General features: G+C 41.7%; 1 protein-coding gene across 3 annotated transcripts in view; it reads right to left on the bottom strand.

Moving 5' to 3' along the window:
• Nucleotides 1-22,334, bottom strand: part of LOC142818066 (uncharacterized) — a 499,687-nt gene that overhangs the window by 102,538 nt on the left and 374,815 nt on the right. For all 3 annotated transcript variants that reach the window (XM_075896306.1, XM_075896305.1, XM_075896307.1), the window contains one exon: nucleotides 22,192-22,243. In XM_075896306.1, the coding sequence (XP_075752421.1) occupies nucleotides 22,192-22,243 (52 nt within the window). The remainder of the gene's footprint in view (nucleotides 1-22,191; nucleotides 22,244-22,334) is intronic.

Below are 22,334 nucleotides of genomic sequence, written 5' to 3' on the forward strand. Positions count from 1 at the left end.
TGCCGACTTTTGTTTGCAGGAGAATACCCATGTTGGTGTATTTATTGTGACAGCCTTTCTGTGTTGCTTTCTTGCCCAATTTATGCAACAACACAGTTGTCAGCAATATGAGAGAGAACACTGAAATTAGCTTTTAAAGATCATGGTGACTAAATGCCTAGTAATTCACAGCACAAAGTAACAACAAAAGACATCAGTATGATTATTGTGGACGAGTACAGTCTTGCATCTAAAAAATATATTGTGCAAAATGTTGCCTAAGTAAGAAACCTCTCTATGTTTGCAAATAGTGTGACGTCACTTCGAGCGCCGTGCCAGCCATTCCCTCCCTCTGTGCAAGGGCTGGTTGGCAAGGAAGTTGTTTGTGACATTCCTGATAGACCACTGAGATGTATGCGATTCTAAACCTGTAGCCTAATATATACATAATCTTTTGCGCAGTTACATCGCTGCATCTGACACCTACAACTTATTTGCATATTTACATTGCTCCCTTAGGACCTAACACACAAACTTGTTTGCATTGTCACTTCATGAATATCGAGCGGTAAAGGTACTGAGTATATGTGAAACAAGAATCTCTGCTTATTACATGTAGACATATGAGGCCTTCGATAAAACGAGTTATACCTTTATTGGGCTTGCGTACTCGTCGGGGTGATTCATACATGCAGCTTCAGCAAATGGTATCTTCCAGCCCGGTGACCATGCAATTTTTTTCTGCACATAGCGCAAACACTGAGATGTACCCACTCGCAGATGGTCGCGTCAAGTGCATATTTACCTTGACTAAAATGTCGAATCAAGTTTTTTCATCGACCGGTCCCTGCCATGAGTGCTAACGTCTTCGCAAACAAGACACATTGTTATTGACACTGCACACACCACACACAATATTCTCAGTTGAACCAATATTCTCAATACCTTTCAATGCACACTACATGCCGCAATCAACAGTGCACATTTTTGAAGACTATGCCACTGTTCCTCGCACAGGCCACCACGTGTGTTCACTTCTTCAAGATAAACAGACAGCGTGGCAAATATTTTACCACACAGCTAGATGTTTGCTGACACATACTACAGCTAATGTCGACATTGTAACGTGAAGTGTAAGCTTTGAAAAATTAAAGCTTGCCCCAAACACCGCACGACTGTACCGGGCTGAACCACCAGCGGGAGTGTTTTTCCAGCCACACCTTTTACATGTGCCAGTGACATCATGCTGTGACGTACCTCGGTAGGGGCCTATCGCTGCATACTTTATGTGAATGAGGGTCCTGTTAGTGAAAGCAGGCATTGTTGATTTCGTAACTTGTTCATTCCCAACTGGACCTTCATTTGCACGAGTTGTCTGACTGATATTCAGGCGAACTTTTGTGCAATAAGTTATACAGTTGGCAGTCTGTGCTTGCTCCATACTGTTGTTACTGGTGTTTCTTGTTGTTACTTTGCACTGCTCATTACTGCTCACCTACAGAAACTAGCCTATCTTGCTGCTGTTTTGGACAAGATGCAGCTGGCAAGTGCGATAGTGTTCATAACTCAAAATTCTCAAGCAAAAATTATCGTTTCATATTCAGTTAGTTGCATTCATATCAGTACTATATAAGAAATCATTGATTAAAGATTAATCCGTGTTCCTTCACATAATGCTCACAACTTTTATATCAATTTGAATGGTGTTTATAAAAAAACTTGGGTTTTAGCTAAACTTCATGCTCTTTTCTTGAACAGCTGACAAAACGCTATTGGATGCTTACTTGCCATGAATTGGACTGTGTTTGAAATACATTGCAATTCTTCACCGGACTGCCAGTACACTTCACATTGGGGTAACATTTATTAACCATGGATTGATTAATTAAGAACGGAAAGAAAGAAGCGGCAGGCCGGGATACTTGATATTGGCATCCGTTTTGCTACCCAGGGCATTATCATGCAAACTTCCTATAGAGTGGTTATGCGTCTTGCATGTGTGTCTGTAAACCAAGAACTTTGGGTAGAACTATATTTTTCTTACAAATGGTTGCAGGACTGTGGAGGCTGTAGGGCTGCTTAGGAATGGTGGAATCCCTGGACATGTGTTCAACCTTGCTGCATCAGCTCCTTGGTGTTTTCACGGCATCTTTACAGATGTGTTGGGTGAGTAAAGCAAGCAGGTTTCAACACAAGAAAAAGTATAATATGGCAGCACCTCTTGTGTGTGCCTTACATCCCAAGTATATCAAATATTTATCTTGCACCTTGTGGCCTGTAATTTTTAAAGAGACACTTCTTTTTGCTTTATATTTGAGTCTTGATGCTTCGACAGCAATGTATTTGTGTTTGACAGCAAGTGTTCTTGAACAAATAACTGATCTCAATAATGACAACACACCCTTCATACTTGGTCCTTAGCATAAGCTAGCACATACCTGTAGCAGATTCAATTATTCATTTTTTGCTGGGATGATAATGGGCAAGTAGCAAAGGCAGTTTCAGATTGGAGTGGTCGGTGACGTCTGTTTAGGCTCTGCCATATTGCTTTGCAACCAGAGTTACTTGTGGCCACATATACAATGAAGCCACATGACGTGCATTCTAAATGAGATTACCATATCACATTTCGCTGCATCTCAATGTGTGCCGAACAAATGCAGATATCATTAGCTTGCCGCTATAAAGGGATACTAAACCAACACAAGGTTGAAATTTAGTCGTGGTGTTGCAGCTGTGTATGACTCTACAATGGATGCATAGCCGTGATAATTTGTCTATATGTTGTCGCAATAGTAATGTTACACACATTGTACGATACAAAAGAGGTCCTCGCTTATTTCGCTTTTTTTCGCAATGCTTCTTTCTTGTCTCTTCTTGCCATGTGCTCCTCCTCACTGTACAAGGAGCAAGAGTAGTGGGCACACAAACACGTATTTAAAAAAAATGTTGTAAGGTGAGCACTGAGAAGCTGAACACTTCCGAAAGGCTCAAAGAGGTAAAGGTATTGTTTCTAGCTACTTTTTGGGCACCCACAGCTAGTTGTGCTGCTGCAGTTAAAAAATGAGTTAAATGTTAAAAATTAATTGGAGGTGGTTTGGCACCCATAATTGCAGTTACATACAGAACTAGGTTTCAATGCGTAAGCAAAATCTGTTCACTCTAAATCAATCCTAATGATATCTGAAATTCAGGAAATATTCACAGAAAAGCTCAGGAAAAGGCTAAGTGGTTGCCCCTTGAACGTGAAGGAGATACCCTTCTTCTAAAAGGTCAATAGACAGTCTAGTAGTCTCGATATTACATTCACTATAAAATATTCTGGTGTGGTGCTTTTCATGCATGTTATAATGAGAGGGGTTTTTAATAGAACTGTTGTAACTTTGCCCTGCGTTGCTAAAATTTGTTCACATAGTTATAATACATGAATCACTTTATGTCTTTTGATTTTATGCAAATGGTTTGCTTACCCAGTCGGTTTAACTTGATTTGGATAAAAACATCAATGCTCTAAACTTTTTTTTATTATACAGCAGGTTTATTTTTAAAATACGCGACCATTGATGTGAACACAGTTGGTGGCGTGCTTGATTAATCCTTCACTATCACCACTCTAACTACACCTGCTACAGTGCATAGTGTGACAAAAGTAATGGTACTTAACATTACTGGCAGCATACTTTTATGTCTCAAAATGTGTTAAAAAGCCTGGTAAAAATGTGTGTACGTTTTTTTTTTCGCTCCAACTAAATATTCTGGTCTACTCAAAATAGCTTCCGCTCTTTTAAGGTCCTCAAACTATTAGGTGTTCAAAAGAAGTATCAACGCCATATGCTTTTTTTGTCAGCCTACTCACAACTCTAATAATGAGAATTACCCGACAACATTACCCAGTAAAATATAGGGATGTTATAAAAAGTAATGTCAATTCAATTGTCAAGAAACGTTGCCAAGTTACATTTTTGTTCACTTTTCTTTTCATAATTTTGTTAAAGTTACTTTTGATAACATCCCCTAGAATTTGTTTGGCATCATTTTCTACTAGTTCTCATTATAATGTGTTCAACAAAGACAACAAACCCTTAAATTTATAGTTCTTTCCTTTACTCATGAATCTGAAACAGTGAATCTCGGTAATCTTAGCGGTGTGTGACTTGTTTTTTTTTTTTTGAGCAGTTGTGCATGTGTTCAAGTACATGCATTTAGGTGGGAGGGTGAACCATTGCCACCTCCTGTGACTAGCAGATTTTCTGAGAACTGACAGATGCATAATGCTGCCAAAGAAGTATAGGGATATTGGAAGTAATCGTAACGTAATTGCAATCGTAATGTTATTGCCAGTAGGCAAAAAAAAAGGTGTGCCACACTTGCCATAATGGTAACAAGCAGCGCTGACTGACTCTTCCATGTATAAATGCACATATATACCGTACAAAATGGAAGAGGGATAGCCGCCATGATAGCTCAGTTGATAGAGCATCGGACATGTTATTCGAAGTTCGCAGGCTCGGTCCCTGTACAGGGCAGGTTATCTTTTTTCCTTCTACTTTTCTTTCTTCACAATTACAACACTTCTATTCTTCTTGAAGACTTTCTGGTGTAAAAAAGGTACCTTATAATCTGAAGAGGCAAACAGAATGTGCCAGTGCACGAGTTAGCTGTTGTAATGGTTACAAGTAAGATATGTTTTGAAGAATAAATCATTCTGCCACTTACCTAAAGAATGGCTACAGGACATGGCACTGGATGCACTTTGTTATTTTTGAATCAAGCTATCTTGTATTCTATTTTTATAAATTACATGGGATACACATGACGGTATCACACACTTTAATGCCACAAAGATTATGCAGCGAACAATGTTATAAATGCGAAATTGCATAAGGATAAGGTGAAAACTGCACCCTCAACGAGAATGTACAGGGAGCACAGGGTGCAGGCGTCATTCCTTCTGCCCGTGCTTTTCAAGTGCGAGCTGTTTTCTCCTCCTTCTGACCAACTAACTAAATTGAGGTGTGTTGTTATAGTGCAAGAAGATGCTCCACGGGAAACTAGGTTTGTCTCAAACTCTGTGTGTGTCTTTCAATCTATATGGTGCCCGGTTCAAGAGTTCATGCAGACCAGATCGTGTAAAACAGGACCGTGTAAAATGGACCGTGTAAATAAAATAAAATGGACGATGTAAATAAACAGGATCGTGTAAAATGTCGTTTTCGTGTGCAACTGTAGTTGTGGTTGTGCTGAATGACCTTTCTTTATATACACTACATAACAAACTTGCTCCTTTAGCGTCGAGTGCATCTTCGGATCGATTGTAAATGTTTGCATATGCGAGGCCTTAAGTTTTATAAGAAATTGCTCAGTGTGCCACGAGGAAATGTGTGTTCAGCGAAAATTTGTATATCATTATATACAACTCTTAAAGCCTCGTCTACAACTTTGTGCAGGTTGACTTTGAGCAGAAAACGAGGAGCACCAGCAGCCCCCAGAAAAGAGCAAGCACCCTCCAAGCTCCCGAAGCTCTGTTCGACAGGAACATCATGGTCACTGTGTGACATTGAAAGCCATTGCAAGGAGTGCCTTATCAGTACACTGTGCTGCTCTTTCATCGCAGAAGACGAAGTTGACCACTCTAGAGGAACTTCATGCTGTGTATTGTGAGTGCTTCAGTGGTTTTGTTTTTGTCCAGCCAGCAGTTAAGAAATCATGTGTCAGATTCAGCCGGGATGGCTAGAGGGAGTCGGGCAGGCATGTTTGGACATTTGTCTAGCCAAGTAGTGCCAATTTTCGCACTGGTCCTGTTGGAGTTACTGCCACAATCACAGAAGCTACGTAACCTCTCTAAATGTACAGATGTGTCGGGGAAGATTAGCTGCATTAGGTTTTTCTATAACTGATAGCTGCCAACATTCTTCATTATATAGGAGTTTTGTTCCTTACTTATGGGTGTAAAGTCCTCCACAGAAAAAATGCAACACGTCTACTTCCAGAAGGCTCCAAGGCCCTACTTGTAGGTTTTTTCGGCTTGTATCATAAGCACCTCGTTTGGGTGTACATGAACATTTTATAAACATGTACAGCGAAAAATTTGGGTGGCCGGTCGTTTTGTCGTTATCATGTTCCTCGCAGTATTCTTAAGCATGTTGTGCATTACGTTGTCAATCTGGTTCATGTGCATAGAAGATATTACGAAGTTTTAGGCTACAGTATAAAAAGCCTGGAAGCAAGCTATCAAAAATTTTTTAACAGAGTTGCTTAATCTCATACATGATACATCACTAAACTTTCGTGGGTATTCATCAATGTAAGCTCGTCTTAGTGTTATCCAAAATGAAGATGTGAGTCGACAGATGGAAACATCTAGTAATCAGGGTGAAAAGTGGAAGTGCCTCAGACAGGCTGGCCGATGTTGCGATAGGAGGACCTAATTTTTAGAAGTCACCTTGTCATCCTTGGCGTGTTAGTTTAAATAAGGTCAGTAATGACATCATCTTTTGCTGTAGGCGTGTGTGCCTGTTGGAAATGTTTGTCTGAGAAAAAAAAAACCTATAACGCAGAAGAGTGCAGCCCTTGCTTCTTTTCAAGTTAGGTTGCGCTGATACAAAGTGTTCTCTCCTCCAAAGGGAAGCAAAGAAAAGATAAATGATAGAAAAGAAGAAAAAAGAAGAAAGAAAAGGGGGATGCAAAGTAAAAGTAGTGCTACACTGCTCCTACTTTGCATCCCCCCTTTTCTTCTTTTTTTTTCTCTTGTTTTCTTTTTTCACCTTTTTTGTTACATTTGCATTGTCCCATCTAGTGCATGAATCAATGACACATGGCTTTGCTATAGCAAAGATGCCTATGTGGTGTTGGATTGAACAGTGCATTGTACTTCATTCAGTTAATTACAGACTGATCAGTCTTGCAATAAGTGCTTCCTGTCTATCACCACACATGTTCAAATGAAAAGTTTGTGCTTGGCTCTTAGTATGCTGGTATATAGCTTGTGTCTTGGACTACTCAAAATGAATGTTGTTTTGCTGCTGTTTATGGTAATGAATTTATCCAACATGAAAATATCTTGCCTTGCGAACTTTGTCGGACCTGCCTTTCTTTTTCTTTCCTATGCAGGCATTGTATGTGAGGGAGGCAGTAACAGAGAGGTGATAGCTTGAGCTTCGGAAGAATAAATGCTGGCAGTGAAGCAATTACACATCAAACATCCCAGCCATTTTGCCAACCGTACTAAATGTGTTTTGAAAAAAAAATATTGTGCTCGGTTACTGTATTAAAAACAGCAAAATGCTAAAATATATCGCAGAGAACAAAATATTAGGCCACGTTGGTGCCTTCTGGACTTCCCAGGATGTCGTCTGGGTGTTGTTTGTAAAAAGTAAAAAGTGTTTCAAAAATACTGCCTTTTTACACCAAATTCGGTCTAGGTATTAAGTAAAGGTGATTGTGTGTAGTGGATGAAGCTCAGTAATATTAGTGCAATTTTTTTGCCACATCAAAAGCAAGGAAGCAGTTCTTTTTATATGGCAAGTTATATGATTACACTTTGTCTTAAAGTAGAAATGAATTTTTGAAGTTTTCTTATGAAGGCTGTTTTCTGCATTTGATATACGACAGCTTCCGTTCCGAAGTTCTCCATGGCCCTCAATAGGAGACTTCAAAAATCATTTTCCTTATTTAAACAAAAATTGTAATGATAACACTTGCCATGTAACAAGAACTGTTTATTTGCTTTCAACTTACACATAAAAGTAATTTTCAATTAGACAAACACACAGCTCAAGTTGCATCTCAATGTGGACAAAAACGATTATATAGTGATATTTGTAATCTGGACCTAACAATATTTTTTTTCGTGAAATATAACTTCTGTGCAGTGAGTATTTGTGGCTCAAATATTCATACAAAGTGCAGTATTGCCATACAAGAAATGCAAACGATAAACAGTTTGGCTGAATTCTTCAAAGCCTATGTAGCGGAAAAATTGCACTTATAATACTCGACTTCAAATACTTTAAGAAGCACCTTTACTTAATATGTAGATCAAATTTGATATGGCAAGAAAAAGCGGTACTTCGAAATTTTTCTCACAAATAACACCCGCACGACATTCTGCGAAATTCTGATGGTACCCACGTGACCACTACTTTTTTCTCTTCAAAACATTTCTGCAAATAGCTATTTTCAGGAGAGTAAATTACCATCATTTTTTAAACTATACATCTGTGATGGTCGCCAGGCAGTATGGTTTGTATGTTTGGTGTAGAATAGCCCAGTGCGAAAAACAACAAATGTCTGAGCATCCTTTGACGCTCGGGCAATTTCGAAAGCATTTGTTTGTTAGCAGCAATTCAGTTAAGCCCTTGTCTTTATGCTTAGGCCCAGAAACAAAACACAAGTAACCAAAGTAGTCCTAAGAGTCATGCAGTCTCGCTGTTCCAAGGCTTGTGGAGCCTAATTTAGTGCAAGCTTCACCATGTTTTAAAAATTCAGATTCAACCAACAGGTTTTGGAGGCACAGTGCATTTTCAGCTAACTTGTTTCACACCAGTTACTTTGATAAAAAGCGGGAAGTAGAGGTAAAAATACCATTTTAAAGACATTGTAGATAATAACAAAACGGACTGCTTTTTTTTTTGTGTGGTGCTTTGCCTGAACGCTGTGCTTTTTGTGGTATAGTTCATTGTCTAGTGAACAGAGGCCTTAAAAACTAACATTAGCCATGTTGAGGTCGATTTCCTGGTTATAGTCATAGTAGCCATATTAAAAATATATGACTTCAAACTTGATTGTTCTTTTGAAGATGTTTTCTTGCATAATGATATTTCAGAGTCTTAGTCAATTTTGTTATAAGAAAACGTGATGTCATAATAGGGTCACTTTTTGTAGGGTCGTTCAGTTCTACCTTAACTTTTATATTCCTAATAGAGCAGTTATTTTCAATATTGGTATTTAAAATGGAATGAGCATGCTGTATGTAGTAAGGTGTAAGCACTTACAGATAGCACATGCACACAACTTTTCTGTTGGCAGTTTATTTCTGTTATTCTTGATTTATATGTGGGGTTTCACGTCCGAAAACCACGATATGATTATGAGAGACGCCGTAGTGGAGGGCACTGGAAACTTCGACCACTTGGGGTTCTTTAACGTACACCCAAATCAGCACACGTGCCTACAGCATTTCTGCCTCCATCGGAAATAGAGCCGGGATTTGATACCGCGACCTGCGGGTCAGCAGCCAAATTTCTGGTACTCTTGCTCCCCTATATGTGTGCAGTTCGGTTATAGTTATCTGGCTTGCACAGATTTTTAATGGCACCTGCCTTGTCCTGCTTGCTTTCATGGTGATTTTAACCTTCATAAGTTACATAGGTTTAACTCTCAAAATTGTTCAAGATGCCAATTTTGTGCACAAACTGTATAGTATAAAGGCAGCAGATATACATGCACACACTAATAAATGTACATTGAGAGCTTTCACTTGCAGTTTCTAAAGTTTTACTGTGCAGGAAGCATTTAAATCATAATTTCATAAGGACATATTAATCGATTATCTCTACCATTGAAAAGTGTGACAACCTAGTTATTTTCACTGTGGTAAGCATGCTGTTTTCTTTGATGTGGCAGAACTAATTTATACACTCATTCCTTCTATTATTCACATATGCATAACTTGAAGGATTGTGTGCCTTACATTTTCAGTTTCATTCTGTGTGTTATATTTCTTGTGCATGTGAACTAATGTGCTAACATGTGTCTCTGACATTATTTGTGCCAATTATTTTCATTTCCAGGTGCCTATGAAGGACACATAAGTTCTATGGCAGTGACCTTCGAAATTTACAGTGGTGCCGGAGCCTCAAGCAGCATTTCGCCGATCTCCACAAGGCGTTCATGATACAAACACAGCGCCACACTTTCACAGTGCTATGATTATTATTTATGTTTAAACATTTCGTTCTAAAATTGCTGTTACATTGTGTTTTGTTCCACCATCCTGTGGCTTAGGTGGAGCACGTGAAATTACGGTGTAGTCACCTCATTTGTGTACCATCAACACTGCAATGTCACCATTCACAGCTGGAGCATACAGACAAATAAAAAAATATATTGATTGTAGCAGGGCTGGTGTGTATAATAATGCTTCTCTATTGATAATAATAACTTTATAAGTTCTTTAGGTCTTGCATAGAACACTGCATTAATGTGTTGCAATGTAACCACCATTTGTGATCGCTAGCATGTTAATTTAGTAGTTTTGTAATGTATTTTATTTGAAAGGTAATTTTGCTTCCGCATCACGACAATTAGAAAGATGCCGATAATTCAATTCCTCATTAGGTAGCTTCTTAACACATTTGTTTCTTTCAAGCCTTTGTTTACTCATCAAGGCTGTTTCAGATAGCAAACATATTTCACCTTCATGCAACAGATTAAGAATGAAATATTCATATATATTTATACACAGTACTTGCTTTTGCAAACAACGTGAATGGCCAATTGCTTTTACTCGAGATCTAGGATGTCCATTTGATCTTTGCAAGATGAAGCAGATAGCTGCATAGTTTCTGCATTATGCTAATTTCCGTAAGCTGCTTATCGGGTAATTTAGCATGATATGGCACTTTCCGTAAGCTGCGGATGTGCGCAACTTTCTGCACGATGTGGCGCTTTCCGTAAGCTGCGGATGTCCGCATCTTTTCACATGATATGGCGCTTTCCGTAGGCTGCGCATGTTCGTATCTTTCCGCATGATGCGGCTTTCCGTAGTCCAATAATTGCGTATGTACGGATTCGTATATGCGGAACATTTCAGTAGGGTTACAGTGCAAGTAATGAAGGCGGTTTAATTTGTATCGAAATCATCGCTACGGTAAACATTCGTTTATGTGGAGCCGCGATGGCGTGCTACTCACTAGTGGCCTACTACTGCAGCAAATTCGCCAGACAGGCTCGGCACAAATTATCTCGGAGTGCCGTTCAGTTCATAAGTGATTTCTAGCTCGTGCAGTTTTTTGTATCATGCACAGGGTCAGGAAAAGCATCGTTGATACACGGACGATCACTTTACACCACCACCCTCTGCACTGCGGCATGAAATGAGATAGGGAAAATTCAGCGGTTCCTAGAGTGTGAGAAAGTACATTGGTTCGATATACATTCATTTGACGACTAAGAGATCATCCGGTGAAAGCGGCGCGGCGATTACGTCCATGCGTCCTATCTTTTTTCTATATAAGTTCATGGGTTGATTGCTTTTTCACAGCCATCTTGGATTGCACGATGCGCCACTTATAGGCCATGGGCATTGCACATAGCATTGGCATGGTGAGCATGTTTGAACAAATGTGGTTTAATAATGTCTAAGCTTTAATATGTTATAGCTAAAATGTTGAAAAGCGTATATTTATGCAGATAAAAATAGCGTTCAAGAAGGCTAAGCTCTGTAGTTACGCGTATGGAGTGGTCGTTAATAACGAGAAATTTGATATCTACTAAGGTTGCGTTAATGGGGTGCAAAAACTTCCCCATCTGCAAGTATTAGTAGAAGCATTACACAAACACTCGCACACCTTGTACCTTTGCATCAAATACGAAACTTTGAGCCACACTGTTTATCAGCACTCAAACGAGTTTGCAAACATGCATGGGGGGAAGTGAATTTTCTGTGTTCGCTTGTACGCAGCTATGCAATGTCTTCCTTGTTGCAAAATGTACGTGAAGTGTGTCTAGTACTAAACTGCTCGTGAGATGAAGATCAGGCAGGAAGTGTAGGGCATCAATGTTAACCATCTTGCAGAATTAATGCAATTCTATGTACAGTATTGTTGGGATAATGCATTAGTTTGTACAACAGTGCAAGAGTAATTTAGGTTCTCACACTCGCCGCTCCGCGCATGGATAGGGCAGGGGAAGTCTGTGTTCACCGATAACCTTGACCTAGTGTAGTTGCCGTCACGTGAGTTGAGGTGGTGCTAATGTATGGCGTGCCAGGTATTCGCCCGGCGCTCATTCTGAAATTCAGGCGGGAAAGATTATCTTTTTGAAAGACTTGTTATTATGGAAATTAATCATTTGAAAACGTGTTCTCCTCTGCCTGTGAGCCCTGTCAGTGCCCCTAAATGTTTATCTGATTCGCGCTTTGTGATTCAGTGCACATATACCTCAATGCTGTTTATGACTCCGAGTACGAGTCAGCGGGGTGTCGCTGACAGCGCTTCGAAATCGCCAAGTGTTGCATTGCGTCATTTCAAGTCGGGGTTTCGGATTTGAATGAAGCGTGTGTCACTTTTCGAGTGAATCTGAACGCTTGGATAAGTGGCAACGAACAGTACCGAATGCTGACGGAGCTTTGCAGCCTACAGACCACATGTGCTCGAAGTATATTTCAGAAAAACGATTCCTGCCGCAAATCATGCAGCAAACAAAAAACAAAAAATCAGAAAAGCTCTGCGAAAACGGCTCGCTCTACTAGAGCGTTTTCAGAAGCGACGGAGGCCGAAAGGTTCAACTGCATATAAGTTGCCTGACACGACCGGTGGAAGAACACAAAATCTATTGCGCGTAGAGACAGTGACTCCACAGCATGGTGATGAGCACTAAGTAGAAACGCATGCAAACGCATGCATGCAGCAGAAATGCACGCACCGCTTTGACTTCAGCAGCGATGTGTCTTCTCCACGTGAAGTTCCGGATGCTTTTCAAGACGACACTCGCAGTGTGGACGTATGCGCTAACATCTGAGTTCTTCATAACGACTGAGAAGTAATTGCTTGTTTTACCACTATATGCCACTTTTCAAGCTGACTTATAAATGCCTATTTGGATCAAGAAAAATGAAATTTCGTAGAATAGCCACTAAACATAAATCATTACACATACTATTTGTGTGATGCTGTCATCGCGATTGTATTTAGTTCGCCATGCTTGATGTCGTCGAGCAAGATTTTTGCGTTTTCTGGTGGTCTCTACACTTCATCGTCACTATCTTGCAACATTGCAAACGCACTTCCAACCACTGTACTTATGACACAACACCGTTCATTAGGCCGAAGGCCTTAGATAGCCTTCCATGCCTCATCAAAGGCGAAATGTGATTTTCAGCGTCCCGCTTCGGTGGCGTAAGGATGTAGCTGCACGGTGGGGTAAGGGTGTAGCCCACTGGGGCATCAATACGCGGAAGCGGGTAAACGTTTTTTTTTGTTGCTTTGTTCAAATGCCAATAATCAAAGCAGAACCTCTAAGTAATGTCCTTTTTTTCACTAAACCAAAAGGGATCGCCCATGGACTGTAGAAGGGCTCGATTAAATCTTTGGAAAGCATTTGCTCTACCTCTGTTAGTAAGACGTGACGTTATGCCTTCGACACACAATAAGCAAGCCTATGGTTGAGTGGAGCAGCAACAGTCTGGATCGGATGAGTAACGAAGTTGGTTCTACCTAGCGGGTGGTTATCAAAATCAAATATGTCTTCGTAAAACATCAAAACGGGACAAAGGATGTCATTGTAAGGAGGTTATAGGCCAGGAGCTAACATTTTGGGGATATTCTCATTAGATGGCGTCGTCGGAGCGGGGGGTTGAGCACACACAGATGATTGTTCATAGCTTATATCACATGCTAAACACAGCAAGATATACACCCTATGGAAGAGCTTGTTGGAAGTGCTTGTTGAAAAATCACATTTTTAGTATTTTTGCATGAAAATTTCGTATTTTGTAAAGACCCTACTCTAATACCTCGTTCCATAAAAATGTAACTTCTTCCGTGAGCAGCGTAGCTTGGTGTCGCTTCGAGATTGTAGAATTCTCCCTGAATTGGTATGAAAGTTTTTCATTGCTGCTACTGCAGTTTCTATTGATTTAATCGCCCCAGGAAATGTTAATAAAAAAAAAAACTGTTTTTGGGTCACAATTTCTTATAGCTAATGTATTTTGATTGTTAACAACATTCCACTGAAGTTAAAAACGCATATTATAAGGAGGATTCGTTTACTTGTGTAAATGGCCAGAAAGAATTTCCCTGGCTCTTCTATCTTCTGTAGGTAAAAGTAAGTTTGTGCCCGCGTACCGTGCAGTATGAAATCGGCAAAATGGTAACCGAGCATTACATAAGGCTCTTCGGATGAAATGTGTTATATATCCCCATAATAAAACCAAATTAACCGCCACATGAATGAATGCAAGAGTGACAAAAGGATACAGCCCAAATCCTTATTAGTGAGCGTACACCATGGCTCATCACGCGTCTAGTGAATACGATGATGATGATGAGTGGTTTTCAATGGCACAAGGGCCAATCGATGGCCAAAGAGCACCATTTCGATAGACTAGAGATATGAACAATGAATGTTATGATGCGTGGCTGTAAAAGGGCCTTAAAATGCCTCGCGCTAACGCGGGTAAAAACACAGCATTAACCTCATGACGTGAACGTGAACTATGTGCAAGAATACTAAATGACGTGACGTCATTATAGTGGGACAGTGGCGTAGTTGCAGCCACCGCGGCAGCGACCTCTCTTCTGAGATTGTGCTACGGAGTTCCTGAATATATGACATTAAAAGTATGTGCATCTGTTAAAAACGCCAGCAGTGATTTATGAGGAAAAACGGGTTCTCTACCAATAAACATTGATGGGCGCAAGATTGTCTGTTGTCGGAAGTGATATAAAAAGCGCTTTTTTTCTAAGAGAATATAAATCACTGCATTAGACAAGGATGTGGAGAACCGTTAGCGGTTCCCCACATTTCTCACACAATGGTGCATCGCCACCAGACAGAAGATATGAATGTGTCGGGTGTGTATGTCCTATCTGTAGTCTTGTAAGTGTGACTTGTGTGTAGCGTGATCTGTATACTATAGGCCAATTTCCAAGTCTTGGTTGGACAACATGCAGTTTGTTTTCTCTCTGACGATCCCGTAGGCGCTGCCAGCACGCCCTGAGCTTCCGTCTTAGAAATGGTTTCAGGTCAAGCACAGGGACAGCTACAGATGTATTGGCGCCAGTGTTGTCTTGGGCAGATGCGGCCAGCTGATCCGCCAACACGTTTCCAGCGAATTCGCGGTGCCCCGGCACCCTGCAGACTACAACATGCCGTTTAAGAGCGTATATTGCGCATAACAGAGAGTACAAGGACACAAGGACAGGATTTTTATGTTTTCGCAGAGTTTTAAGAGCCACCACTATGCTCAGCGAGTCTGTGTATATTACCGCACGTTGTAGTTGCAGTTTCTTAATGTGCTTGACAGCTACAAATACCGCGTGAGCCTCTGCTGTGAAGATGCTTGTTTCGGAGTGCAAAATACCGGAGTTGGAGAAAGATGGGCCAACAGCTGCATAGGACACACCATTGCGGGACTTCGAAGCATCTGTGAAAAATTCTGGGCAGTTGTACTTGTGTTGGAGTTCGAGGAAGTGCGTGTGGATATGTACAGTAGGTGCGTGTTTAGCGACTTCCATGAAAGATTGATCGCAGTCTATGACTTGCCACTTCCATGGTCGCAGATATACTGCTGGAGCCATCAAACACTGTTCTGAAAGTGGCACAGCTGTTTCCTCGGCGAGCCTCCTGACACGAAGTGAGTATGGCTGTCTCAGCGAAGGACGGGTAATGAACAAGGTACAGTTGGACAGATCATTTACTGTGTAGTGAGCGGGATGTTCCTCATCAGCGTTAACCTTGAAATAGTATGTAAAAGAGAGGTAACATCTCTGCAGATGGAGCGACCATTCATTTGATTCTACGTACAGACTCTCTACGGGGCTAGTTCAAAAAGCACACGTAGAGAGACGTATGCCTAGATGGTGGACAGGGTCGAGAATCTTTAAGGCTGATGGTGCCGCAGACTGATAGATTATAGCACCGTAATCTAGGCGCGTGCGTATGAGGCTTTTATATAGATTCATCAGACATTTTCTGTCACTGCCCCACGTAGATCGTGATAACACTTTCAAAATATTGATGGTTTTTAAACACCTGTCTTTTAAATACTTGATGTGTGGGATGAAGGTTAGTTTTGTGTCTAATATTAGGCCCAGAAATTTATGCTCTGTCTTCACAAAGAGAGACGTTGACCGTGCAGGTCAATCTCGGAATCTGGATGAACGCCCCTCTTTCGGCTGAACAAGATGTAGGTACTCTTTAGCGCGTTCAGTTTAAAACCATTTTCATCTGCCCATTGAGATACCTTGTTCAAACCTAGTTGAACCTGACGTTCACACACTGAGAGGTTACAGGATTTAACGCCGACCTGCACGTCGTCAACATATGTACAGTAAAACATATTTCGTGGGATAACGAGGCGCAAAGAGTTCATTTTCACTATAGAAAGTGTACAACTCAATACCCCTCCTTGCGGCACTCCTGTTTCTTGAACAAGTGTACGGGACAACACAGTGCCCACTCGAACACGGAATGTCCGATTAGACAGGTAGCTTTCGATTATTTTTTTCAACATTCTGTCTCGCACACCTAGGTGTGACAGGTCTCGGAGTATGCCAAAGCGCCACGTAGTGTCATAGGCCTTCTCCATATCGAGGAACACTGACAAAAAGAATTGTTTAAGAATGAAAGCATTACGAATTTGTGACTCGATACGGACAAGGTGGTCAGTAGTGGAGTTAGCCTCTCGGAACCCGCGCTGGTAAGGGTCAAGCAGTCTAATTGTTTCAAAAAAATACATCAATCGTCTGTTCAGCATATTTTCAAAAACCTTACAAAGGCAACTTGTCTATGGGCCTGTAGCTATGAGGCTGTGTAGCTGTAGCTGTGTCTATGGGCCTGTAGCTCAAAAGCTATGGGCCTGTAGCTTGATGCTAAAGATGGGTCCTTGCCCTTTAAGAATCGGAATAATGGTAGCTTCTTTCCAAGTGGAAGGGATCTCAACGGAAAACCAAACGGCATTATACAAGGAAAGAAGGGCTTTTTGGGTTTCAGGAGGCAGACGTTTGAGCATTTCGTATAATATATGGTCAGAACCTGGGGAGGTTTTGTTACGGCAGTTTAATGATGCTTGCAACTCAGCTATGACGAAAGGTTCAATGTATGCCTCCTTGTTTGTGAATTTGAATTCTATTTTCTGTTTTTTTATTCTTGCTTTGTATCGTTGAAACGCTGGACTGTAATGGGACGAGCTGGAGACCTGCTCGAAATGTGCACCAAGGGAGTTCGCTTGGTCTTACAAACCATTGCCTTGTGTGCTTACTAGAGGAAGAGGATGTTGTTCTCGTCCTACTACCCTACTGACCATTTTCCAGACTCTTGCTTGATGTGTATATGTATTGATTCCTGATATAAACCTCTGCCAGCTTTTCCTCCTGGCCTGTCGACGAATTCTCCTGCCTTGAGACTTGATGTTTTCAAAATTGACAAGATTATCAGCGGTCGGTGAGTCTCGAAACAGTCTCCATGCTTTGTTTCATTGTTTGCGAGCGTTTCAGCATTCGCTGTTCCACCAGGGGACTCGTCGTTTTCTGCCCAGTTCAGATGTTTGCGGAATGCACTTAGCTGCAGCTTCAATAACAAAAGCAGTAAAGTATTGCACAGCTGCATCTAAGCTAGAGCCGCATATGTCAGTCCAACTTAAGCTAGCAGCCTTGTAAAATTGGTCGAAATCGGTTTTTTTTATCAGCCATTTCGGAAGCTGTGGAGGACTTTCATTAGGTACTGCTGAGCTCAGAACTACAGGATTGTGGTCACTTCCAAAAGGATTACTAATGACTTTCCAGTGAAGTAGTGGAAGAAGCGTTGGAGATACAATGCTTAGGTCGAGTAATGAGTAGGTATGGTTAGCGAGGCTATAATATGTTGCCTCTTTCCTATTGAGGAGACACGCGCCAGAGGAGAAAAGAAACTGTTCAATCAGACGACCTCTAGCATCGCAGCGCGAGTCACCCCACAGACTGCTATGTGCGTTAAAATGTCAAGGGAAAAGGTACGGTTCTGGATGTTCATCAATTAATGCCTGGAATTCTTGTTTACTAAGTTGGTGCTGAGGAGGAATATAAATAGAGCAAATTGTGACCAGCCTATTCAAGATATCGGCTCGAACAGCTACTGCCTCAAGAGACGTCTGAAGTGGTAAATATGTACAGGCAGTTCCTGGATGCACAACAATGGCAACACCTTCGGATGACGCGGCTGCATCGTTCCGATCCTTTCGAAACATGGCGTAATGACATAGAAAGTTTATGTGTTTTGGTTTCAGGTGTGTCTCTTGTACACACAGCACTTTTGGTGTAGATTTGTGTAAATGTCTTTGAACATCATCAAGGTTTCTCAGGAGTCCTCTGACATTCCACTCTAAAATTTGTGTCGCCATTTTTAATGTAGTTAAGTGCTGTGTGTAAAGAAACGTTGCCTTAAGTTACAGGGCCTGTTGGGGGTCCTGTAATACGGGGTTTCCCATTCTCGCTTCGCTCCGAACAGCTGCGCCTTTCCTTCGGCGTCTGGGGTGCCGGAGGAGTGTGGCTTGTGTCCATCACCTCTTCTGAGATGGCGGATGGTGCTTGCTTGGTAGGCACCTTTATGGCAGTTTCGGACCTGACTGCACTTGCAGTGGTCCGTGGTCCAGCAGACTCTGAAGTCTGCTGGACCTTTTGAACAGGAGGCGGAGCACTACAGGCTGCTCCAGCCGGAGGCGCTTCTGGCACAACCTCAGTCACACTTGGTGTGAATCTCGCGGGTACCGAAAGACATGGCACGGTGCCTCGACGTGCCACGTCGGCGAAGGAAGGTTCAGAATGATTGTGTGTAGAAAAACGTTGACGTGCCTCTTGAAATGACAGGTTGAAATTGACCTTAAGTTATATTATTTGTTTCTCTTTTTTCCATGCAGGGCATGATCGGGAGTAGGCAGCATGATCTCCTTCACAGTTAGCGCAACAGGCTTCTGAAGTGCACTTTTCGGATACATGTTCACAAGATGCGCACTTCGCGTACCTAGCGCGCCCTCAGCCCGTTTGGGATCCGTGTTCAAAGCGCTGACACTTGAAACATCGGCGAGGATTCGGTATATAAGGTCTGACACGAAGCTTGCAGTAACCAGTATAATTAGAGTCGGGAAGGTTGCTTGTACTGAAGGTAACGATGATTTGCTCTTTTGGGATCTCTTTATTATCTCGCCGGATTATTATTCTTTGTACTTTCACTACATTTTGTTCTTGCCAGCCTTCGAGCAATTCACTTTCAGACAGCTCGAGAAGGTCATCGTCAGATATGACACCACGCCCTGTGTTCATCGGCCTATGTGGACCCACTGAAATTGGGATGTTATCGAATGAAACGAGTTTTGTGAGCTTGTCGTACTGAGTCTTGTCACGAACTTCAAAAAGAAGATCGCCATTCCCCATCTTAGTTACTTTATAGCCAGGGCCAATTGCATCTGTGAGCGTTTTAGAGACAATAAATGGTGAAATAGATCGAACTGCCTTCTTTTCATTTTGGCTGTGGATTACATGGTACTTGGGGAAGGTCTGTTTAGGCTGTGCAGTAAAGAAGCTGTCATCGTTTCGCGACCTTTTCAGGCAGCGATCAGGGAGTGCGCGAAAAGGGTTTTCCATAAGAAGCATTTTCAGTTCGGCGGTGATGGTGGCAACCCACCACCGAGCCCAACAAGGGGACGCTACAAGATTGAATAGTGAACACTTGGAGACACCAGCCATGCATCGCCACTATAACCGAATATAACTACCCAAGGTTGGGTAACTACACAGGGTTAACCCTCGCCACCAGAAAATTTGGAAGTAACCGAAAAGAAAAGATGACAGGACAGATAAAAAGTCAGCGATAAAGACAAAGATGTAAGGAAAGAGAAATAGGAAAAGGCGACTGCCGATTTCCCCAGGGTGGGTCAGCCCAGGGGTACCGTCTACGTGAAGCCGGGACCAAAGGGGTGTGTTGCCGCCACTGGGGGGCCTTATAGGTCCAATCACCCAGCATTGGCTCAACCCCCAGGATCTCCTTTTCCCCGGACACGGCAAAGCCACGCACGGCTAGGCGTGGGAGGGGGTCGAAACGCCCCCGTTAGCTCGGGTCTCTGGTGTCACTACACACCAGACGCCTACTTACGCAGGCGCCCGAGCGGGGGTCTAGTGAATACGACTAATACACACTAGGAGATTTGTTCATTTAAGCAAAACTAAAGCCATATATCTACTGGTTTTGCTATACTATAATGAAACCTTGTGCGCCTTGTACAAATTCGTCTTTATGTTCCTCATGCCTTTCGATTTGTTCTCTTCGTACCAAAACGTTGAGCATAACTTTCATACGCCGTTCTAGATTCTGATGCTATCCATAAGAACCAGACATGATAATGAAAGAAACAATCCTTTACTGAGAAAAATTGCGCTACAATTGCGGCAGAAAACAAAGTTAGGGAGGAGGTAAAAAAGAAATGGACAGAAAGCGCGAACTATCAACAGAAGTTTTTTGAAAGAACTTGGAAGAATGAAGGATTCTCGAAAAAGAATAGTTGATCTACAAAAAGGGTGGGCTGGGCAATCTCGCTCTATAGTCTTCAGACGCAAACACATGGGAAGATTATGATTACCATTTGTGGTGCTGCTTCAATGTGATTATCTGAGTACGCTGAATATAATGTTAATACAGGCTTCCAATGAATTGGATTCCCGGGGCGGTCAGTGCAATTAAGCTGGAACTGACGCATTCGCTTTCGTTGTCTGATATGTGAAAGGCTTCCCTAATTTTGCATGTAGCCTTATTTTTTTATTTGGCCATAAATGTAGCTTTTTTAAAACAGTGGGCTCTACTCACACTCTCTGCAGTGCATGGAAAAGTTACCTGTAATGGTTGTCGGCTGACATTCATAGCGAAGCTCTTTCAGCCCTTTGTTGATGCATCTTCCCGATAGCCCACTCTATTCCTTGGAACATGTCAGTAGGGTAGAGTATACGATGCCTACTTCACATTCAACATATTTTTTAGCCCGATATGTACGGCATTTTTCTTTATTTGCCTCGGGGCTGTTCACTTTTTGTCCGATTCTTTTTAAATTGTCTGGAGCTGAGAACACATTCATCTCATGCCTGGCTTCTATCTTTTTCAATTTATGGAACGCCTTTTGAGCGTATGGGATCTTTGCAGGCTTTTTGTGATACTTGTTGGGCTCTTTACTTTTCTTTATTTATCTAATTTAGAATGTATTTCCCTACTGATACCAGCACGCAATCTGGGTAGCCGCTTTCGCTTAGGCGCTGTAACTGCAGGTAGAAGGTATCATCGCTTCTGTGTGCGCAGGATCTTCTTACTGACATTGTCATGCTAGCGTGAGTAATGGCCCTCTTTAATAGTTTTCAGTGCAAAGAATCGAAGCGAAGCATGCCCTTTTCTTCTTTCATTCGGTACATGTAGCACATGTGTCTCCTTTTCTGTTTTATGTTTCAAGAATATAATGGGCAATCGGAAAGATGCATCAACGAGCGCCTCAAAGAGCATCGCTATGCATGTCAGCAGACAGCCATCACAGGTAACCTTTCTAAGCACTGCAGAGAGTGCGGGTGCAGCCCACTGTTTGAAAACAAAACTACATTTCTGGTCAAATCAAGGAATAAGACTACACGCAAAATTTGTGAGGCCTTTTACACATAAGACAAAGTAGGCGAATGCGTCAGTTCCAGATCCATTTCAATGACCCCTATGAATATCGAATTCATCAACAACTACAAATAGCATTTTAATCAGCAAAAATCGTTAAGCACCTTGAAGCAGCACTACATCTGGTAATTGTAATCACACTACGGGTTTGCATCTGCAAGCCATGGAGCAAGATCGCCGAGCCCCACCTTTTTCGAAAATGGACTCTTCTCTTTCCGGGAAGTCTTCACTCTTCCAAGTCCTTTCAATAAACACGAGTTGATAATTTGCACTTGCAATTTCCACTCCTTTATGTCTCCTCCCCAACTTTGTTTTGCGCAGCAATTCTAGCGCAATTTTTATCAGTCATGAAGACCACCTAGCCCAACACCTCACTTTTCTAGCTCAATCATTTATTGCGTTTTATACTTTGTGGGTCATGAAGCACGTAAAAACAAAACAAAGTATTTTTATGTACGTGATTGTTTTCGTGTTACGAACAATCTTAAAGAACGTGCAATGAGCTGATACCACAAGAACGATTCTGAGCTTCTGCTCGCAAAATTTATTTACTGCTTTTTGTCTGCTGAGATTTTTTATATCAGAGGGCAAAGTTACCTTCAATGTACTTCCAGCGATGTTTCCGAATGTCACCAAGTAGTGGCCGTACCTGAGTGAGAGACTGCAATTAGTTTACGAATACTTCAAACAGAACATATTCATTTATGCTTGAAAGTGCCAGTCAAAAGTACCGTACTTCT

Source organism: Rhipicephalus microplus, chromosome 5, assembly GCF_043290135.1.
Source record: "Rhipicephalus microplus isolate Deutch F79 chromosome 5, USDA_Rmic, whole genome shotgun sequence".
Lineage (NCBI taxonomy): Eukaryota > Metazoa > Arthropoda > Arachnida > Ixodida > Ixodidae > Rhipicephalus > Rhipicephalus microplus.